Below are 18,964 nucleotides of genomic sequence, written 5' to 3' on the forward strand. Positions count from 1 at the left end.
TTGGCAGATATCTTCACTTTCTAGTGTACAAAAATATCCCTCAATAGCCTCTCTCCCCTTCCATACCCCCCCCCCAAAAAAAAAAAAAAAAAAAAGATACCCAATTATCTTCCTAGATACTATTTGGATGCTTAGTGAAGAACACCAATGGTATTCTTGTTTGGGACCAACCAAACCAAGGACTAACAAATCTGGTATGTACATGTACATGACAGAATGATAGCTCCATATAGTAACTTGAAGAATTTTAAGCATTACTGGAATTAAAAGTACAAACGGAGGATTTTAGAAACCATTATCAACAACATCGTAGATTGTTTTGAACAAAACAGGGATAGCCAGTCTCATAGCTGACATTCCTATTGTCTTAAGGAAGAACGTTTATTTCTCTATGTGTAGATAGTGTCAGCTAATATCTTAGGGACACACACAAAGATGAAGAGAACAAGTGTACTTCACAATAGCATGATCCAAAAAAGGTTCAACAAAACACAGTAACCACAAAGCACCTTCTCTGCAGAGACACATTATGGTTGTATTCATCATAATTTATTTAAGAAATTGGCAATTTATCTCTCTGTATGCAAACTATCTGCAGGAAATGGTGTTGCTATACCACAGAATGAGAAGGAAAAAGGTTTATTTCCTGCTAAAAAGAATACAATCACAAGGACTAACATTTCAGCAAAGATCAAGAGAGGGGAACTGTCCAATCACACTGGATGAAAACAAAAACCAAGTCAATGCATTCAAGTTCTCAAACATGCAATATAGTGAACAAAAACTACAAGCATAAGATACTGCAGATGTTCCATCTACTATGCAAGTATTATTACCTGAGCTTTCACCAGCTCTTGTTTCAGGAAACAGAACAGATCTGTTCTTTATTTCCATTTTTGTTAAAGGGAGCGCTGAGAGAGGTTTTGCCACATGAACAGTAGGACTTGCAGACTGTAGAGCAAATATATCCCGTCTTCTAGATGGAGAGCCTGCTCCAGGCACATCTTGTACATTCCCCTCTTGAATCTGCACTTTAATAAACTTTTGCACAATTTGGAGAGTAAGAAAGATTTAAATAGTGAACATTTTTATATCAACAAGTCAAACTATTAAGCTCTATTTCCTTGAGCTGTAAGAACTCACATTGTCCAGCTCCACATTCCAACAGAAAAAAATGAATTACCTGGTCTTCTCTAACTTCAGCTCATAAAGTTGTAAGATTGTAAGACAAATTTAATACAGGAGAATAAGAAAATTTACCCAACATTTACTATCTAGAAATTTTAATTCAATACTTTAGATGCTCTGTTAAGGCTGAACTCCTCTCAAGTTGCACCCAAGGATCCTCAGGTTGGATATTAGGAAAAATTTCTTCACTGAAAGGGTTGTGAGACACTGTAAAAGGCTGCCCAGGAAAGCAGTTGAGTCACCATCCCTGGAGGTTGTACTGGGTCTGGCCACCACAGAGGTATTCAACAGACATGTAGATGTGGTGCCTAGAGACATGGTTTAGTGGTAGATGCAGCCATGCTAAGTTAAAGGTTGGACCAGATGATCTTAGAGGTCTTATCCAACTTAAGTGACTATGATTCTCTTCAAACCTTTTTCATATGGTTGAATATAACAGTTAAAGATGCGTAATGTTCATTTCCTTCTTAACTTATTCTTCTCATCAAGTTCTCTGCTTTTTTTTTTTTTGGGGGGGGGGGGGGGGGGGGGGAAGAGGGTACAGTGGGGCTTGTTTGTTTGATTTAAGTCAAAATCACAGAATGGTTTGGGTTGGAAGAGACCTTAAAGATCACCTAGTTCTACCAACCCTGCCATGGGCAGGGACATTGCCTGCCCAAGGTTGCCTACAACCCCATCCAGCCTGATCTTGAACACTTCCAGGGATGAGGCATCCACAGGTTTTCTGGGAAATCTGTTCCAGTGCCTCACTGCCCTCATAATAAAGAATTTCTTCCTAATATCCAATTTAATTCTACCTTCATCCCATTTAAAACAGTTACCCCTTGTCCCATCACTGTGCTCCCTGATGGAGTCCCTCCACAAAGCAGTTTCCAGTTCTGTATCATGCACATCATTTTCCTTCATCAAGAAGGTAAGTAGATATGCTATTTTATCCTTTCAGTGTCTTTAATTTCTCTCCTTGCACCATTATAATTAACCCAAAATACATACTGGCTGTAAAAATGACAATCAAATGTCTATTTCTTTGGAGGAGATTACCAAGGAGCCTTTCTACTATTATGCTGATGAAAGCACAAAACCTGTTGGCTTCATAAATTTTATTATTATGCCTTAATTCAATCAGGGCAAAGTCTTGGCTTAAAACACACGAAGAGGAGAATCTGTTCTACACATTATCTCAGACTTGTCCGCCAGAAGGTTAATTTAACCTTAAGGGTGCCCAAAAGGAGCTGCGGTGTCTTGTCAAGTAACATACTTAAATTTTTCATCTTGAAATATTATATAGACTAGTTAGAGACAGTTATATATAAAAACAAATATCTAAATATATATGAAAATATAAAAAAGCAGAGAAAAGCATATATTGATTTATATAAGAATATAAATCTAGCATTTCTAGAAATTGATGCATAATTTTTGTTAGCAACGCAGTCTAAGCGTTCACCTTACAGTACTTCTTTAGAGATGAATGAACCAAGATGAGAACTTAAGTTTCCAAAATAATGATTTTTTCTTTTTGAAAGGTGAACTTTACAAATTTGGGGAGATTGGGTAGATGGGGTATTTAAATGAGAATCAAGTTTATGGAAATTGTGCTCCACATCTAAAAGATTTTAGCAACATTACTAGCTCTTATGCAGCAAAGCAAAGTCACAAACTCAGCTCTCAAGTAAGCCACGTACTTTTTGTCCGTTATCACAATGGATATAGATTAGCCCACTCCAAGGAATTACAGAAGGCTTCGTGGCAAGCGATGGATTAGGACTCACCAGAATTAGTGTACGGCTCCTAATAAAAGAAAAACAAGTTAGCAAGACCCTCATATTAGATTGAACATCTAAATCAGAACTCACTAGCTCAAGAATGAATGCATTTTTAAGATAGTAAGTGAAGATGATCTAGAAATAAATTTAAGATTTTTGCATATTCAATTTACTATTGAGGTTTAATTATTAAAAGATTAACAATATCAAGTTTTATAAATCAGTTTTTTAAGTTTAAGTTTTTACAAACAAGTTTTACAAACTTGTTATTGATGGTTGTATAAGTGGACAAAGGGGGAAAAAATTATTTATTATTAACACATACACCCTGTCAGGCCACATAAAACTACATGAATCAAATAAAATAGATAAAATAAAGCTTCAATGCTAGTGCACAAGGAAGCTTCTGTTCAAAATATACTGCACAAATTATATCTTTGAAACCAATTCTAGTTGCAACTTGCTTTCCTTCCTCCCATTCAGAACCAGAACCACTGATTTAAAAAAAAAAAGTTTTTAAATTTATAAATGGTTTCTCTGGTTATTCTGGGTAGGGCAAACTGTAGAGTCCACTAAACTCATTTCCAAGTAGCTACAACCTAATCCAGTTGTTTGACCAGTGAGAACATAAGTTCTGATTTACACGCTCCATATTCTATATCATAAAATCTTAAATATAAAAGAGCAGAAAGACAGCAACAAAGTAGCTTTCTGCTGTCAAACAGACATCAACACCCTTTAAATACTAAATCAGGATATTCCTATTTCCTTAAAGAATTGTTTCAATAAATAATGGGTAGGATTTTAGTTTCTATCAGGAGGAAGCCTTTCATTGGCATTGCCAACCACTATATACACAGAGCAACTGCAACCATATACATATATATTTATTATTTATTTTTATTAAAGTCTCAGCATTCTTCAGAATCTTTACACTTACAGTACTTATTTACACTCTCCCCCTCTCTAATATACAAACTGTGTATGTGAGAATATGACTTACTAAGTACACACTGTCTCAGTTTCCCAAGGTCACAAACCATTCCATTGTCAAGGAGAAGCTGATAGGAGCCAAACCATTTACTGCAAACTCCATATACAAATCTGATTTGCATGGAGTCACAAACCACATGCCTCTCAAAGATCATATTTAGTCTGATGACACTGCCCCTCAGTGCTTTCATTGCTGTGGAATGGATGGAAAAGTTTGCCTAACCACCCTTTCACACCTTATTCAGAAGGAAAGCCCCAGAGACACTTCCTGAAAAACACCATTGCAGTCTTTCCAGATTCCAACATTCCCTGCTCCAAAAGTGCATCTCCTTTCACGGCACCTACCTACACTCAGCACTGAGACACTTCCACATGAAAATCTTCGAGTGCTACCAAATTCGGTAGGGACTCTGCACTTCATGATTCCACACTCAGACAGGTTAGAGGTTGCCTCAATCACATTCCAGTGAACTTAAGAGTTTTAGTCAAGCTGAAACAGGAGGCAGCCTGCTTGATCTGACATGCTCAAACACAGCAAAGGCAGTCCTTGATCTTAGGACTTGCTTTCACTGTCACTAAAGATTCATACCTTCTCCTTTCCTAGGCTAAATCAGTTCGAGAATTCCACGCAGCTCCAGCAATCACAGTGCTTATTATAAAAGATTCTGCCTGAATGGCACAAGTGCTCTTGGCACTGCAGTGAGATAGTCATGAAAAGCAGAAAACCAGGCAAATGTAGCTTGCCATGCTTAAGTCAGCTGTTCCCACAGGTCTGTTTCCTGTTTGCAGACCTCCGTTCTCAATCCAGACTACTTACTTTGACTCAGCTTGTTAGGTTTCAACACATTCTTCTCACGTGAAAGGAATACATTTTAAAATTACACAATACAAGAAAGTTTCTTTAATGCTGTCTTCAATTCTGTCTTACTAGAAAATCATTCTTCAGACAGCCCTGAGCCCAAGGGCACAGCGTTGGTGGTATAGTGGTGAGCATAGCTGCCTTCCAAGCAGTTGACCCGGGTTCGATTCCCGGCCAACGCAGTTACAATTTTGGTGAATGGAGTTAAATCCAGTTGGAGGCCGGTCACTAGTGGTGCCCCCAGGGCTCAGTACTGGGGCCAGTCCTCTTTATTATCTTTATTGATGATCTGGATGAGGGGATCGAGTGCACCCTCAGTAAGTTTGCAGACAACACCAAGTTAGGTGCGTGTGTCGATCTGCTCGAGGGCAGGAAGGCTCTGCAGGAGGATCTGGATAGGCTGCACCGATGGGCTGAGGTCAGCTGTATGAGGATCAAGGCCAAGTGCCGGGTCCTGCACCTGAGGCACAACAACTCCAAGCAGCACTACAGGCTGGGAAATGAGCGGTTGGAAAGCTGCCTGGCAGAGAAGGACCTGGGAGTATTGGTTGATAGTCGGCTGAATATGAGCCAGCAGTGTGCTCAGGTGGCCAAGAAGGCCAACAGCATCCTGGTTTGCATAAGAAGCAGTGTGGCCAGCAGGGCTAGGGAAGTGATTGTCCCCCTGTACTCGGCTCTTGTGAGACCGCACCTCGAGTGCTGTGTTCAGTTTTGGGCCCCTCACTACAAGAAGGACATCGAGGTGCTCAAGCATGTCTAGGGGTCTGAAGAACAAGTCTTATGAGAAGCAGCTGAGGGAGCTGACAAAATATCTATACCACGGAGACCATCAAAATAAATCGCTCCAAGCCTCCACGCTTTTACATATAAAGGAAAACTATTTAAAGAAACTTACTCAGGTTCAATAACTCCATGTTGTGGGGTTATAGTTAGGCAGTGAGCTGGCCATGAAAGCTCAAATGTCAGCATCCTATTAGAATGGTTGACAATTTGTACATGCCCAGTATCAGCTGTTCCACCTGTAAAACAAAGGCAGCTATAAACAGCTAACATGCAAAAAACAAACCACAGTAGTGTCCAGAAGTCTGAGACATATCAATTAAGATAAAGCATTTTCTGCCTTTCTGCCCTATTTTTACCTTCAAAAAGCTTTAAGATATTTGTAATAATGTAGCAAGTATTATAGATATACAACAATATAACCACAACTGTTCACGCCAAGGTTATTGTTCAGGTGCAACATTACATGAAGCATGACTGTTGCTCAAGCCACGTTTACAAGCACAAACATCCTAAGTAGTACAGTTATTTTAGTACTAGGATGTTGCTTTATTAACTTCAGAAAATACTTACTGATAGAAGGAGGTGTCAAAATCAAGTGCTCAGGCTTAACAGTCCAAGTCTGTTGAACATCTACTTGATTCTGAATGAGATCATCAGTTTTTACAGGTAATGGAGGACCCTGAGGTCCTTTAACAGGAAGAACATCCAAAGTTGCATTGATATGTCTGACAGAGTTCTCAGATCTGAAAAAATAAGATTGGGTTAAGCAAAAGTAGTAATGAAAATAGCTTAGTAATTTTAACAGCCTACTTTTAATATTTTTCAAAATTTAATACTGAAATAAGATGCTCTTCACATGTGTTTTCAGTTTAAATCTCAGTTGGAAAAATGAAGTCAGCAGCTAAATCATGATGCAGCTTTTTCCCAGGATGTTTAGAAGTTGCTTAATAGAAGGTACTAAAACAATTACCTTGAGGTGATAGTAAAGTAAATAGCTTTCTCTATACATACTTAGATTAAAAAGGCACTGCAGAGAGAAATGAGGCAGTGCAAGTTGTCCTTCGCAGAATCCCAGAATACCTGAGGTCAGAAGGGACCTCTGGAGATTAACTAGTCCAACAACCTACTCAAAACATGGTCAGCTACAGCAGGTCAGTCCAGGTAGCTTTAAAATTTCTCAACAGATAGAAACTTGACAATTATCTGGCAGCCTGTTCCAGTGCCTGACCACCCTCAACAGGAAAAAAAAAAAAGTTCTTATGTTTAAATGGAATTTCTTGCATTTCATTTTGTGCCTATTGCCTCTTGACCTGTCACTGAACACCAGTGAGAAGACTGGCTCTCTTCTCTGCTTTCCCCATCAGGTATTTATACACTTTGATAAAATTCAGCCCTCCACCCCGCCCCCCCAGGGCCTTCTTTGCTTGAGGCTAAACTAAACCAGCTGCCTCAGCCTCTCCATGTAAGACACATGCTCCAATACCCTAATCTTCCTTATGGCCCAGCACTTCACAGTTTTTCTTGCAAAAGACAGGGCAGGTAAACTCATACTCAAAAGCTAGGAAGTTGCTATTTTGGGATTTGGTGTATTTTCTTAGATTAAAAGCTTAACTGGCAATAAAATTGATTTAAAATAGTAAAATAAAAGCAGAATTCAGCAATTCAGGGAAAAAATACCTAACTTTTGCTCTATACAGCATTATGTAAATGTTGCTCTTTTCCCTAATATGTCTACTTTTATTTTGTAAGCCTTCTGAGACTCCTCACACAGCTTAGAACAGAACTAATACCTATGGATTAATCCCTTAAGATAGTGATGAAATCGGGAAGGCAACCAATTCACACCCATGACACAGGATTTCACAACGGCCATACAAGTTGTTAACAGATCTCTTTTGAGAATTACAGCTTACTTGGAAAGTGAAGATCCTCATGATGCTTAGCCAGTGAATAAGTTCAAAACTAGAAGAACTGCTAAGGCTATTAAGCAGGATGGAAAAAAGGCTTGAAAAGTGTCCTGCTTGCTGCTGTGGATACTTGCTTCCAGTCTCTATATTTACAATCCCACCATGCCAGCCTACAAATGTGTGTCAAGTAGACCAAAGCGTTCAGCATTTGGAGTGCAACATGCACAAGCGATTCCAAGGCAGTGTCTAAATAAGTAGATGTTAAACAGGACTAGGTAGAACCCTTTCTTCCCTTAAGTTACTGGATCTTGAGGGGAAAAAAGTACAAAAACTCAAGAACCAATCTATGCTCTAATATACTCTTTATAGTGTTAATGCTAACCCATATTTTTTTATGTATTTTGTTTTTATGCTACACTATCTTAGGGATTTGGATCTTTCTTTCCGTTTTCAGGGCTCCAAGTGCTATAGCAACCTATCTAAATAAAAATAACAAGCCCAAATTAAAGACCAAGTCTCTGCCAATTCTCCAAAGAAAACCTCAGTAACAAACCACTTCATTTGGTCAGCAGCGGAAGCTTTAGCACCGATCATTCTTTTGATGAGCTATAGCATACATTACATTGAAAGGCTGGCACGTGAGCTGGACAAGGAAAACGCCACTAATTTTTCTGAATATAAACTACTTCCATCACAAACCATCAGAAATTCTTGACAAGGTAGTTATAGTCTTGTAGGACCAACAAGAAAAGCTTAATCCAATGAAGAACAGGAAGTTGCAGATACAGTCTATGATGTCAATTTAAGGAGTAGTTTAAAGTTATTGTAACAGTTTAATGGATTTCAGAGAAAAACAAGAAGAACCACCTATATAATCACTGGGGCCATTCTCATCATAGAGGCAGCTCTTTAACTTGTGGAGCAAGTCACTTTCCATTACTGTCATTAAAATCTTCATGATTTCAAATGAAGGGAGCCACACTTCAGTTGGGCATTATCTGAAAGTTATCCTTATAGTTACATTACCTATTTGATTCCAGATGACGTCCAGGAGATTGCTGGAAACCATCCCGATCAAAAACGAAACGTCCAGCCACAGTAAGGACGACTTTTCGCATATTTGCATAGAACAGATGGATGTCACGTGTCCCCCGTGGGATATCGCACACTAGAAGAGTAATAGACCAGTTCTAGTAAGATCAATAATACTCAGAACTTTGCACAAAGATTTAGGATATAATCCTAATTAATAATCTGTTGGCTAAAGTACTGTAGATCAGAAATGACTTATAACAAGTTTACTTATCAGGCACAAATCAACATTAACATGAGATGTAAGAAGTTTAAATGCAGAAAAAATCTAAACATTTTAATAATAAAAGATATTTTCTACCTTTATGCAAACGGTACATACCAATCTGATTCTACACCCAATTAAAGTTTGATGACTTTTACCCTAAACAATACAATTAATAAATTCCAAAGGCTTCATAGAGACTCAACTTTTAAGAGAAGTTATTTTTCAATTACTCCATCTATTCAATCCAATGCCTCAATTTAGTTATACCTGTAAATATCCAAAAGCCCAGGAGTGCCAGCATATGATTTAAAAATAATTGTTTCATCAAAATAATTAATAATCTTGTCAAAGTTTATTCTTCTGCTTTAAGCTACTTCACGTTAATTGGACAGAATGAAGAAGTGAACACTTCTCACAGAGGATGCGTTTGATTATTGCTTTTGCTGAATAGCAGATATCAGGGAAATTATTAATATTTGTATACAAATCTACATATCTACATTTGAGTAGCGATAAGATATTAATACCTACTGTAGAAGCATTTTAAGTTAAAATTTACATGCAACCAGAAACTTGTTAACAAAGCCAAGTCTTTCAGAAGGATGTCTATCAGAATATGATTTGGAGGCAAGTAATTTATTTATTCTGTTATATGTAATACTATTCAGAATGGAAATACATTCATCCTATAGGATGACCATAACTTCTACTCCATAAACTTCTGTTCTCTCCCCACACACCCCTTGTTCTTTGAATTCCAGTTGTTTGTTCCCCAAATGCCCCTCACCTTCAGCCCACGAGTCCTACACCCCTTCAGCTGCCTAGTCTAATTGAACAGTTACATATACCACACTGATGTATCAAGTGAGCAGACTGATGACAAACTGACAATGCACTGTTTCTATGCTAATGTTACTACATACATGTAGATCTGGGATGACAAGAAGGTAAGGAAAGGCTTTAAGTTTGTAACACTGTTAACAAAGAGCAAGAATAACCTACTTTAGTTTCCCTGAGAGCTACTCTTCCAGCACCCCTCCTCAAAGGCTTATTTGCAGTACAGTATTACATTTTTTCTTTTGAAAGTTCATAGACTTACCTTCTGTCACAAGCTGTTCCCCTTGAAATTCTTCGTCAAAAACAATTTTTCTCAATATGCTGTTTTCAGGGACTATGTGTTTTGCTACCTCAAGTTCACACATCATAGCTCTGTTACAGATGAGAAACCAGAGTCATTAAATTATTCAAAGTGTTGGAAGCATCAGTCTGAAAAGACGGCTAAAATTGTTAGAAACCAGCACCATTTTTAACTTCTATCATTTCTGGACTATCTAAGGTAGGCTGATTTGCTATCAAAATGATTACACGTGCAGCTATTTCATGAGCTTTTTATTGAAACTTAGATGGTTAAATTCAACTAGGTTTAATACTTCATTTGAATAACAATAAATATGATGACTTTCATAAAGTTTCAGGGAATGACATTTAAGAGCAATTGTCAAAGACTCATTCACTTAATGAAATTTTGCACTGAATGATGATCACCAGCACCTTAGTACACAGCACAAGTCACTTTTGTTATTAAATGTAGAGCATGCCATTCAGTTTTTGTGCATTGACATTATAGGAATTCAAATATAAATACAGTAATATAGCTTCTACTTAAGCTAGGTAAAACATAATAGACACTAATGAAACCTGTACAATTGTTGCTTTAGAAGCTAAATCTACAAATGTATTGGAAAAAAGGGATACAAAAAGACAATTCTTGATAGGAAAAAAAGCAAAAATCCTCCCCCAAAGATAATACATTCAAATAAAAAAAAAAAAAAAAAAAAAAAGAAAAAGAAAAGAAAAGAAAAAAGAAAACCCTTACCTAGGATCGTAGCTACAGTATGTAAACTAAACAAAAAACCCACACCACCATAAACACCACCCTTTCACCAAACAGCCTACCAGATGCAAGACTTACTGGATCTCCCCACATCATCAAGGTTGATGTTTTGCGCTTGCCTTTTTGGAAGCATGTTAAATGCTGTGGCAGCATAAACCTCTAGCTTTAACATTTCATTAAACATCTCTCTACTGAACAATAGCAAAGTACATCTTACCTACGATACTGCTGCCTGGAAATTTCATCTCCACAGAAAAAACACACTGTTGATAACAATGTCTTCGCTCTAAGCAAGTTATTTTCCTTTTCCATGGGATTCCATGTTACAGTAATTACCTGACAAAAAATAAATAAATAACATACTTTCAAAAAGTCTTCAATTTAGTACTAATGTTTGGAAAATTAAGTCAAACTTAAACAAGCTCAATGAGATTTTAATGAACAACTGGTCAGACACTTATCAATTAAAATAAATGTCATTAATGAAAAACTTGTTCAGTATCAGGTAGTCTACTTACTTCGTATGTTCCTTCTCTTAGTACAAAGTTCTCTGGAGATACCGTCATTACCTGAGGATCCATAACAGTTTTTGTCTGCAGGTTTGCAAAGCACAGTGCTTTAACATAGGCAGCCCGAGAACCTGTATTTCTTATGCGGAAGGAAACTGTACTTAATCTTGAAGGCAATAATCCATCCAACGTTAACATGTAACTGTCTGATAGTTTCTTAACACTTTCTAAAATTATGTTGCTAGTTCCTCCATATCCAGATAAAGGTATCTGGGGAAAAATAAAAAGCAGTGCTTCAAATTAAAGCCTTACTAAAGCTTCAGTAAAACCATGTTCAACTATACAAAGACAGACAGTAGAACAACTGAAAAGACTTTCAAGAAAAAGAACCTTAAGTTCATTTAATATGTTTCAAGTTCTATTGAAAATTAATTTAAGGCCTATCTATAAAAGCAAAGAAGTTCAGATTTTTGGCAGTTCTGCAGTTAAAATCTTGGGCTACTTTTACCATAGTGCATAAAATCTTGCTTCTTTCTTCAGAAGTGGAAAAAAGTGCATACAAAGTTAAGGTTGCTCAATGTTTAAAATCTAAAATGTAACACCCACATAATCTTTTAACAAGTATACAGATGTGCATCATGAAAAAATTTAACTTTTTGACAGGAACAGATATACAGTGATATTTTCAACAAATAAAGAAGAAATCTGTGCAGAAGTATTGGAATTTAGGTTAGGACTCTTACAGTAAACTTGATTCCTGGCCGTGATCGAATCCCCAGCTGTTTGATTTCCAGCTTTGCAAAGAAGTAAGTTACACGAGTAGGTGTAAACATCAAGTATATATTAGTGTCTTCTTTGGGGCGGATTTTGAGCTCCCAACTACTAGTTAGGCGTTCTTCTGATCCAAATATACTTTGCAGCTATAAAAAAAAAAATGCAGATACTAGAAATGAGTAACTACAGTGGAAAAAAAAATACTAAAAAAGACTTATTTAACTAACAACCCCAGATTAGCTTCATCAAAATCTGGATTAACTGAAATGATGGTGGCAGTTATTTAAGGTTGCAATACTTAAAAGAAAATATTAGATTCAAGATACTTTATATTCTCAGTGAGCACACCAGTGCTTCTCAGTTTAGATCACAGAACTTCTTTCTTTCAGTCCCCAATACCGTGTGTAAGGTGGAACTTAAGTAGCGCTACATTAATTCTCTCAGCTAAAGACTTTAGTTACCAGATCTGAAGACCTGGGGACAAAGGGATATAAATTTATGAGGACTGTGTAACAAAAAATCTGTAGTTAAAATAATTCCAAAGAGTAATTCAAGTTTCTCCTTCGGCCCTTTCATACACACAGTCCCTCGGAGTAAATTTGGAATCCTTCCTGCAAGAAGGACCACTGAAGGATCGCTCCAACAGGTATTGAGTTAGTTGTGCTAGGGCAGTTTCAAGAGGTGTAAACAGAGCTCCAGTTTGATGCAGCCTTGTTACAGTTTCAGCTCTCCCTAAAGTCTCCAGGGTAGCTCTGCTACCACGTTCATCTGGGTGGTCTCAGAGTAAATACATAGCTTGCTAGTCCCTGTTTGTTTTTTTTTGCTGTTGTTTGTTTTACAAAGGAACGAGCACTTCAGGGCAAAGACAGCAAGCTACAGACACAAGATCCAGAGACAAAACAGCTGTTTGGTTAAAGCATCAAGTCTGTAAGAAGCCACAATTTAGCTGTGAAGACATTGATTTTAGGAAAATAAATAAATAGCACTTTGAGTTGATTGAGCTCAAAATAAAGTTCTCAAAATATCTTGAAAGAAATTATGTATAGATACAGTTACAGGAACACTGTTCTGAGAAAGCACCAAAAGGTTAGGGAGATACATCAGCAAGGAACTTCCTAGAACTCTCCAAATATTCTAACCCAAAGTGCTGGCTTATCGATAAGGACATTTTCTAAAACAAGTCTAACCAGAAGTTTGTCCTACAGAAATGCGAACCATAAGCTTTCAGTTGAGCTGGGAGATTGATCGCATCTTTTAAAAGAGTTGAGAGTAGTTTAACCAGCCCCTTCACAAGTTTCAGCATAGCTGGACACCAGTATCCTAATACTCCTTTCAGTAAAAGAGCCATTTGCTCCTTTGGCTCAATCAATTAGTTGCGTATGATAGTCACTCAGGAAGAAGAACAGGCACACCAGACAAGTTTGAGCTCTTTAATTAAGGAATCATGTCTCAGCTGCATTAAGTATTAAACTACTTAGCAGGTTCAAGCATTCTTGAGAAAAACTATGTGCAGGGGGAACAATAATATGTAATTACTGACTCTAGCTAGAAAAAAAAAGTCTTTCACAGTTTCCAATTTATTTTGAGTGTTAACTCTTTTACAGTCCTGTGACACTGCTTGGCTTGACATTTCAGAGCATGTCTGACTCCTCTCTGATAAGGATAGTCAACCCAAGACAAAGATGAGCAAGGTCCTCCATCCTGGTGCCAAGATCAAACAGAACACCAGCAGAACAGGAAATACTGTTCCATTTTTGATCACCACCACCTTCAGTCAAGCAGGCAATGCCACGAATAGCTACGTCAACAGCCTGGTCAAGAGTACTGACAGAATTTACTACCTGTCTGAGGGACATCCTTGACCTGAAAAACAGAGTCTGAGGAGGATAACTCATAATTCATAAAATTGTCCTTTTGTGCTGGCACGACCTTGCATGAGAAGTGAAATTGTACACGGATTCAGTGTACATCCTCTAATATACAGACATGGGACACAGGTTGGCAGATTGAACATGACCACCACACGGGACCAAAAGAGCAATCAAAATCCTTATCAGTGCAGTACAAGACCATATGATGACCAAAACTATCTCGTTGTAAAGATAGCCAGAAAATTACAAAGATTTCTCCATCTTAACTCTTAACAGATGATTACTGGGTGAAATTCCACCCAAAGGAGATAAACTATTTTCAGTTGTGCCTTTCCCCTGAGCAAGTGTATATTAAACCTTTAACCCCATTCAACTCTTTTGGACTGAAAACAGACTAGTGAGCTGCTATTCTAAAGTAGCAATTTCAGAATTCACTTTCTGTGATGAAATTTATTTGTAGAGATCCTCTACAACTTGATTTCTAATCTAGCTTAGAGCAAGAATCAGTAATCTTGCTGAGCAAGCACTACAAATGAGACAAGTTTTGACATTTTTATTACAAATGTACCCTAATAGATATCAGAAATACTAAAGAAATTCTCTTTGCAGTTACCTGAAAGCAGTCCTGATCCTGGCCTCTTATCACCAGTCTTAAATGTTGTGTCACAGATGGAGAGTTATTTCTTAGAGTTAACTTCTGCTGGCTGAAAAAAACATGAATTCAGTTATACTTTGCAGCAAATATAAATTAACTATATGTATTTATTTATGGGAGCAATGTAAATGGGACAGTTGAAGTCATTTCATAAAAAACATGACCTCCTGGTACAACAGGATGTATCAGCTAGAAAGGTACTTCTATATTCTCAGACTTAGACTTTACAGCATTATACATCATTACACATTGGTCCTCATAGAGCAGAAAAAATATGTGTATATATATAAATAGTTTTTCTGAAGTGTAAGTATTGTAGATAGCGACTTGAACTATCAAAGATCACAGCAGTTGCGTCAGTACCAGAATTCCTTTAAGAAATAAAAAATGAAAATCATTTTAAGACAGAAACATTATTAGATTATCCAGAACCACTCAGTTATGGAAAAGCAGACTTGTAACTAGCACAACCCAGATTCATTGGAACAGTGGCAGAAAACTAGATTAAGGATAATGTTTCCTTTTCATGTGTTCTTCAATAGGATTGTACCACAAAAAGTTATGGCCACCTGGCAGCATGAGGTTGATCAAAAAGGATTTTTTTTTTCCTCTCTATTATGCCCTGGCATTGACCAAGCTTCCAAGTACTCAGATCCTTCTTCAGAGGTAGGAAGCCTCTCCTGCAAGAGAAGCTAGTGCCTTTTTTGCTTTAGTGAGTCAAAAACCAATCAACATAATGATCTGACAAGCCCCAAAGCTGGAAGAAGCAAGAAGAAGGATCGTGCAGTTAGAGCAAACATGAGGGAGAAAGACCAAAGCCTCTCCTCAGTTTTCAGCAGGAGACACTGTTTTACATTCCACTGAAACAAAAAATTTAAGAAGTTCAGCTTCCTAATAGTTTTTGTGAGTCAAAACTAATCAGGACGAACAAAAAATAAAGTTGAGAAAATCATTCTGAAACACAAAACAAAATACTATTTTAAAAATCCACTATCTTAACAACAACAACAACAACAAATCTATCAGAAGTGGTTCTATGGATCACTTTAAAATGGTAACTGGTAAGATCCCAGGGAAGCAGTGGAGTCACCATCTCTGGGGTATTTAAGAAAAGGTTGGACGTGGTGCTTAGGGACATGGCTTAGTGGGTGACAGTGGTAGTAGGGCAATAGTTGGACCAGATGATCTTGGTGGTCTTTTCCAACCTTAATGATTTTGATTCCTTGAGAAGTTCAGTATCAGTATGAAAGTGCATTAGTCCCCAAAGTAATACTTCGTAGAAGTCTAGAGATTTGCAAAACTTGCAATCTTGACATACAAAAGAAGCAATAAAGTATATCTCAAAAATTATGAAAAGTTTTACTGAATCTTGGAGTAGTGAAACTGGAATCTTGAAACTACATAAGAATTCAGACAAGAATTAGTCTGAAGGATAAATAACCATGGTTAGGGATGCAATGGATTCTCCATCACTAGTAGTTTTAATATCAAAACACAATCAAATTCAAATAAATTACTTGAGGGAAGTTCAACAGACTGTGCTATTCAGATGGTCAAATTAGATTACCAGACTGGATTCTTCTAGACATAATGGTGATGAATTCAAGACAAACAGATCTATTTCTAGCAAGAGAAAGTCGTCATAAGAACCGATAGAATTTTTCCATATTATCTGGAAAATATTTTCTATTACATTTCTACTTACATGACACACAAAACTTACAGAATCAGGTATTATTTAAACAAGAACTAATGTTTCTTTGTTCAAGAGCCTTTAAACAAGATCACGATTAGTTTCCAAAAAATTATTGTCCAAAAATAAGATTTGTAACATACTGCTTCTCTCACTTGTGTACAAACAACTTAGCTTATCACCTGTGGATTATTATGTGAACAGGAACAGTACAGAAGTTGTGCTGTAAACAGCATGATATTCTATATTATATTACACTTACGTATTTTAAGCTTTACTTACACTGATCCTCCAAGCTTTACTCCTCCCCAGGCAATGAACTGCTTGTTGGAGAGAATGGGTGGGATGTCCGAGCAGCTGGCAGCTGTAGACGCGGGTCTATTTTCCACCTCACCTTTCATCACCACTTCATACTGAGGCCCAGATGGCAAAACAAGGATTTTCAGAACACTTTAAAAAATAATTAATTTTTAAGTCAATCACAGAACAAGATTAGCTGGTGAAAATAAAACATAACTGAAAAAAATACTATAGATAGGCCTTTTTAAACTACCTTCTTGAGGAGAAAATGTACTTTTATTTTACGAAGTATGGCAGAGCTTTTAAGTATGACAGAACTTAAATCCTTCAGGCTACAGGCATGTGTGCTGCACATACCCCATACTGTCTTCTGAAGTGTTTCATCTGGGCATGGCTCAGTCAAGTGTTTCAAAGACAACAACTAAAGAAAATATTTTTTGCCCATGCTGATTTCTGATTATTTTGACAGACTAATCTTGGAAAGAAACCATTAAGTCTGGTTGTCCCTATGTACAATAAAGAAATGCCTTTTGTAATGCTTGTAAAGCTTCAGTGAAGTTTCACAAGTGCAATATACCCAGGAGTTTCAAAATTTCATAGCGTTTTAAACCACAAAAATGAAGGTCCTCTCTTCAGTTTGTTTCCTGGGACACTGTGCCTACGGATAGGGCGAGCTTCTCATGACAGAGCCTCTATGCAACAGGACACAAGTACAGTGTGGATGACTACTGCCTTCTTCAGATAAAGCTTAGAAACAGATGAATAAGAGCATCAAGGGTACAGATTTAAATAATGAATTAGAAAGAAATGGGATAACACTGAATAGGAAATTTGGACCAAACTATCAAACAAAACTGGGAGGCAAAGCTAAAACAAAAAAAGAAAGCAGAAGAACAAGGAAAGCCAAAGTGCCACCTAAGTAATGAAGACAGAAAACCAGCAGAGAAATAAAATAAAAAAACTGAAGTATATAGGGACAGAAGTAAAGATTGAAATTACCTAACCAATGATACAGGGAACAAGAAACAGACATTCAGAAAAGCTAAAAGAGGAAAAAAGACATTAGAGGGAAAAAAAAAAAAAAAAGGCAGAGGGCAGTAAGGATACCAAGCTTACAAGGAACAGGCTGAAGTACTTGCTATAGCATAGACCCACTTAAAGACAGGAATGAAACTCAGGAACTTCTGTCTAGCTGTCCTTGAATTCCTGTGATGCCTACTGACAGCCCTGTATCCCACCAGCAGGGAAGAGGAATTCTCATTACTGCTTTAGATAGTTTATTAGTCATTTGGCAGCATTTGCAAGTGAACTTAAAAGGTTCTAACCCTGCTGAGCACCTAGAGGCTGTAAAGCAAAGCAGTTATGCACAAGGCCACAGGAAGCACAGATGAATCACTTTGCATGCCTATCCATTAGGATCATACTGTCATTAGCACAGAACTCAGCTTTTAATTTAAACCACTGGGTATGCCCAATTAAGCTAGATAGTGAAGCCGAACACATTTTGGACAGATTCTTTTGTCTATTCTTGCTCTGTTATAGAGGAAGTTTTATTATAAATTATACTTATTATTAGTATATACTTTATACCACTTACTATACCATATATACACTATACTGTTATTTATACTAAACTAGTATATATTAAACTATTTTTAAACTATATTTATTATAACCTATATAAACTATTTATATGTAAGTGTAATTATTCATATATTTTCCATTTGTAAGTTGAACACACACAATAGTATTATACAGGATTTATGTAGTAAGCTCTGTTCAGTTATAGCATCCAAAATTAATACTTTTCATGATCTCTGCTTCAGGTTTTCAGTTGTAGAACAGATAAAGTATTTCCCTTGTCTCAACTAGATGAAGGAAAGGGAAGGTACTGAAGGGGTTGCAGAAGCTGAGTATTTTAAAACTCTGCTGTAATTTAGAAGCAAGTACCACAAAAGGACTTGAGGGAATTACTGGTTTCTGTTTTCTTTTTAAAACAATAAACATGTTTCATGATAGCTGCTGATTTGTGACAAGAAAAATTGCCTACACATTAAGCTATGCACAGCAAATGAGGCAGGGAATCTATTGAACAGGCGATCCTTAGCAAAAATCTAGTCATGAATGGGGAACCAAGAAAGCAACACAAGTCAATTCTTCTCCACAGTGTCCCCTGTTGGGGACACACATCTGTTCACAACCATAAGGTTGAAAATTACTGTTTAAAATATGCAGCATAAAATCAGTTATGTTACCTTTGTATAGACGTTACGGTTTTTGGAAAAAACATCACAGTCACTTCTCGTTCTTCTTCAGGAAGAAGGAAGAGATCGCCAGGTTCAACAGCAAAGCAGCTGTCTTGATTTGATGTCTGAAGGTGAATGGGGGAACAAAGGGGAAAGGTTAATTAATTTAAGGGCAGTAAATACTTCTAGAACATATAATGCAATCTGGCTGTCCCTCTGCCACACA

General features: G+C 37.1%; 1 protein-coding gene and 1 non-coding gene across 3 annotated transcripts in view; one reads left to right on the forward strand and one right to left on the reverse strand.

The window, feature by feature from the left end:
• CEP192 (centrosomal protein 192) overlaps nucleotides 1-18,964 on the reverse strand; it is a 62,919-nt gene that overhangs the window by 13,502 nt on the left and 30,453 nt on the right. For both annotated transcript variants that reach the window (XM_032182659.1, XM_032182658.1), the window contains exons 26-37: nucleotides 18,748-18,863; nucleotides 16,475-16,642; nucleotides 14,458-14,548; nucleotides 11,943-12,119; nucleotides 11,209-11,469; nucleotides 10,908-11,026; nucleotides 9,896-10,005; nucleotides 8,523-8,664; nucleotides 6,160-6,332; nucleotides 5,702-5,825; nucleotides 2,874-2,979; nucleotides 837-1,041 (exon numbers count right to left, since the gene is read on the reverse strand). In XM_032182659.1, coding sequence (XP_032038550.1) covers nucleotides 837-1,041; nucleotides 2,874-2,979; nucleotides 5,702-5,825; nucleotides 6,160-6,332; nucleotides 8,523-8,664; nucleotides 9,896-10,005; nucleotides 10,908-11,026; nucleotides 11,209-11,469; nucleotides 11,943-12,119; nucleotides 14,458-14,548; nucleotides 16,475-16,642; nucleotides 18,748-18,863 — 1,792 coding nt within the window. The remainder of the gene's footprint in view (nucleotides 1-836; nucleotides 1,042-2,873; nucleotides 2,980-5,701; nucleotides 5,826-6,159; nucleotides 6,333-8,522; nucleotides 8,665-9,895; nucleotides 10,006-10,907; nucleotides 11,027-11,208; nucleotides 11,470-11,942; nucleotides 12,120-14,457; nucleotides 14,549-16,474; nucleotides 16,643-18,747; nucleotides 18,864-18,964) is intronic.
• TRNAG-UCC lies at nucleotides 4,917-4,988 on the forward strand. The gene has a single exon. It is a non-coding gene; the product is annotated as a tRNA-Gly (tRNA).

The sequence above is a fragment of the Aythya fuligula genome, chromosome 2 (genome assembly GCF_009819795.1).
Source record: "Aythya fuligula isolate bAytFul2 chromosome 2, bAytFul2.pri, whole genome shotgun sequence".
Lineage (NCBI taxonomy): Eukaryota > Metazoa > Chordata > Aves > Anseriformes > Anatidae > Aythya > Aythya fuligula.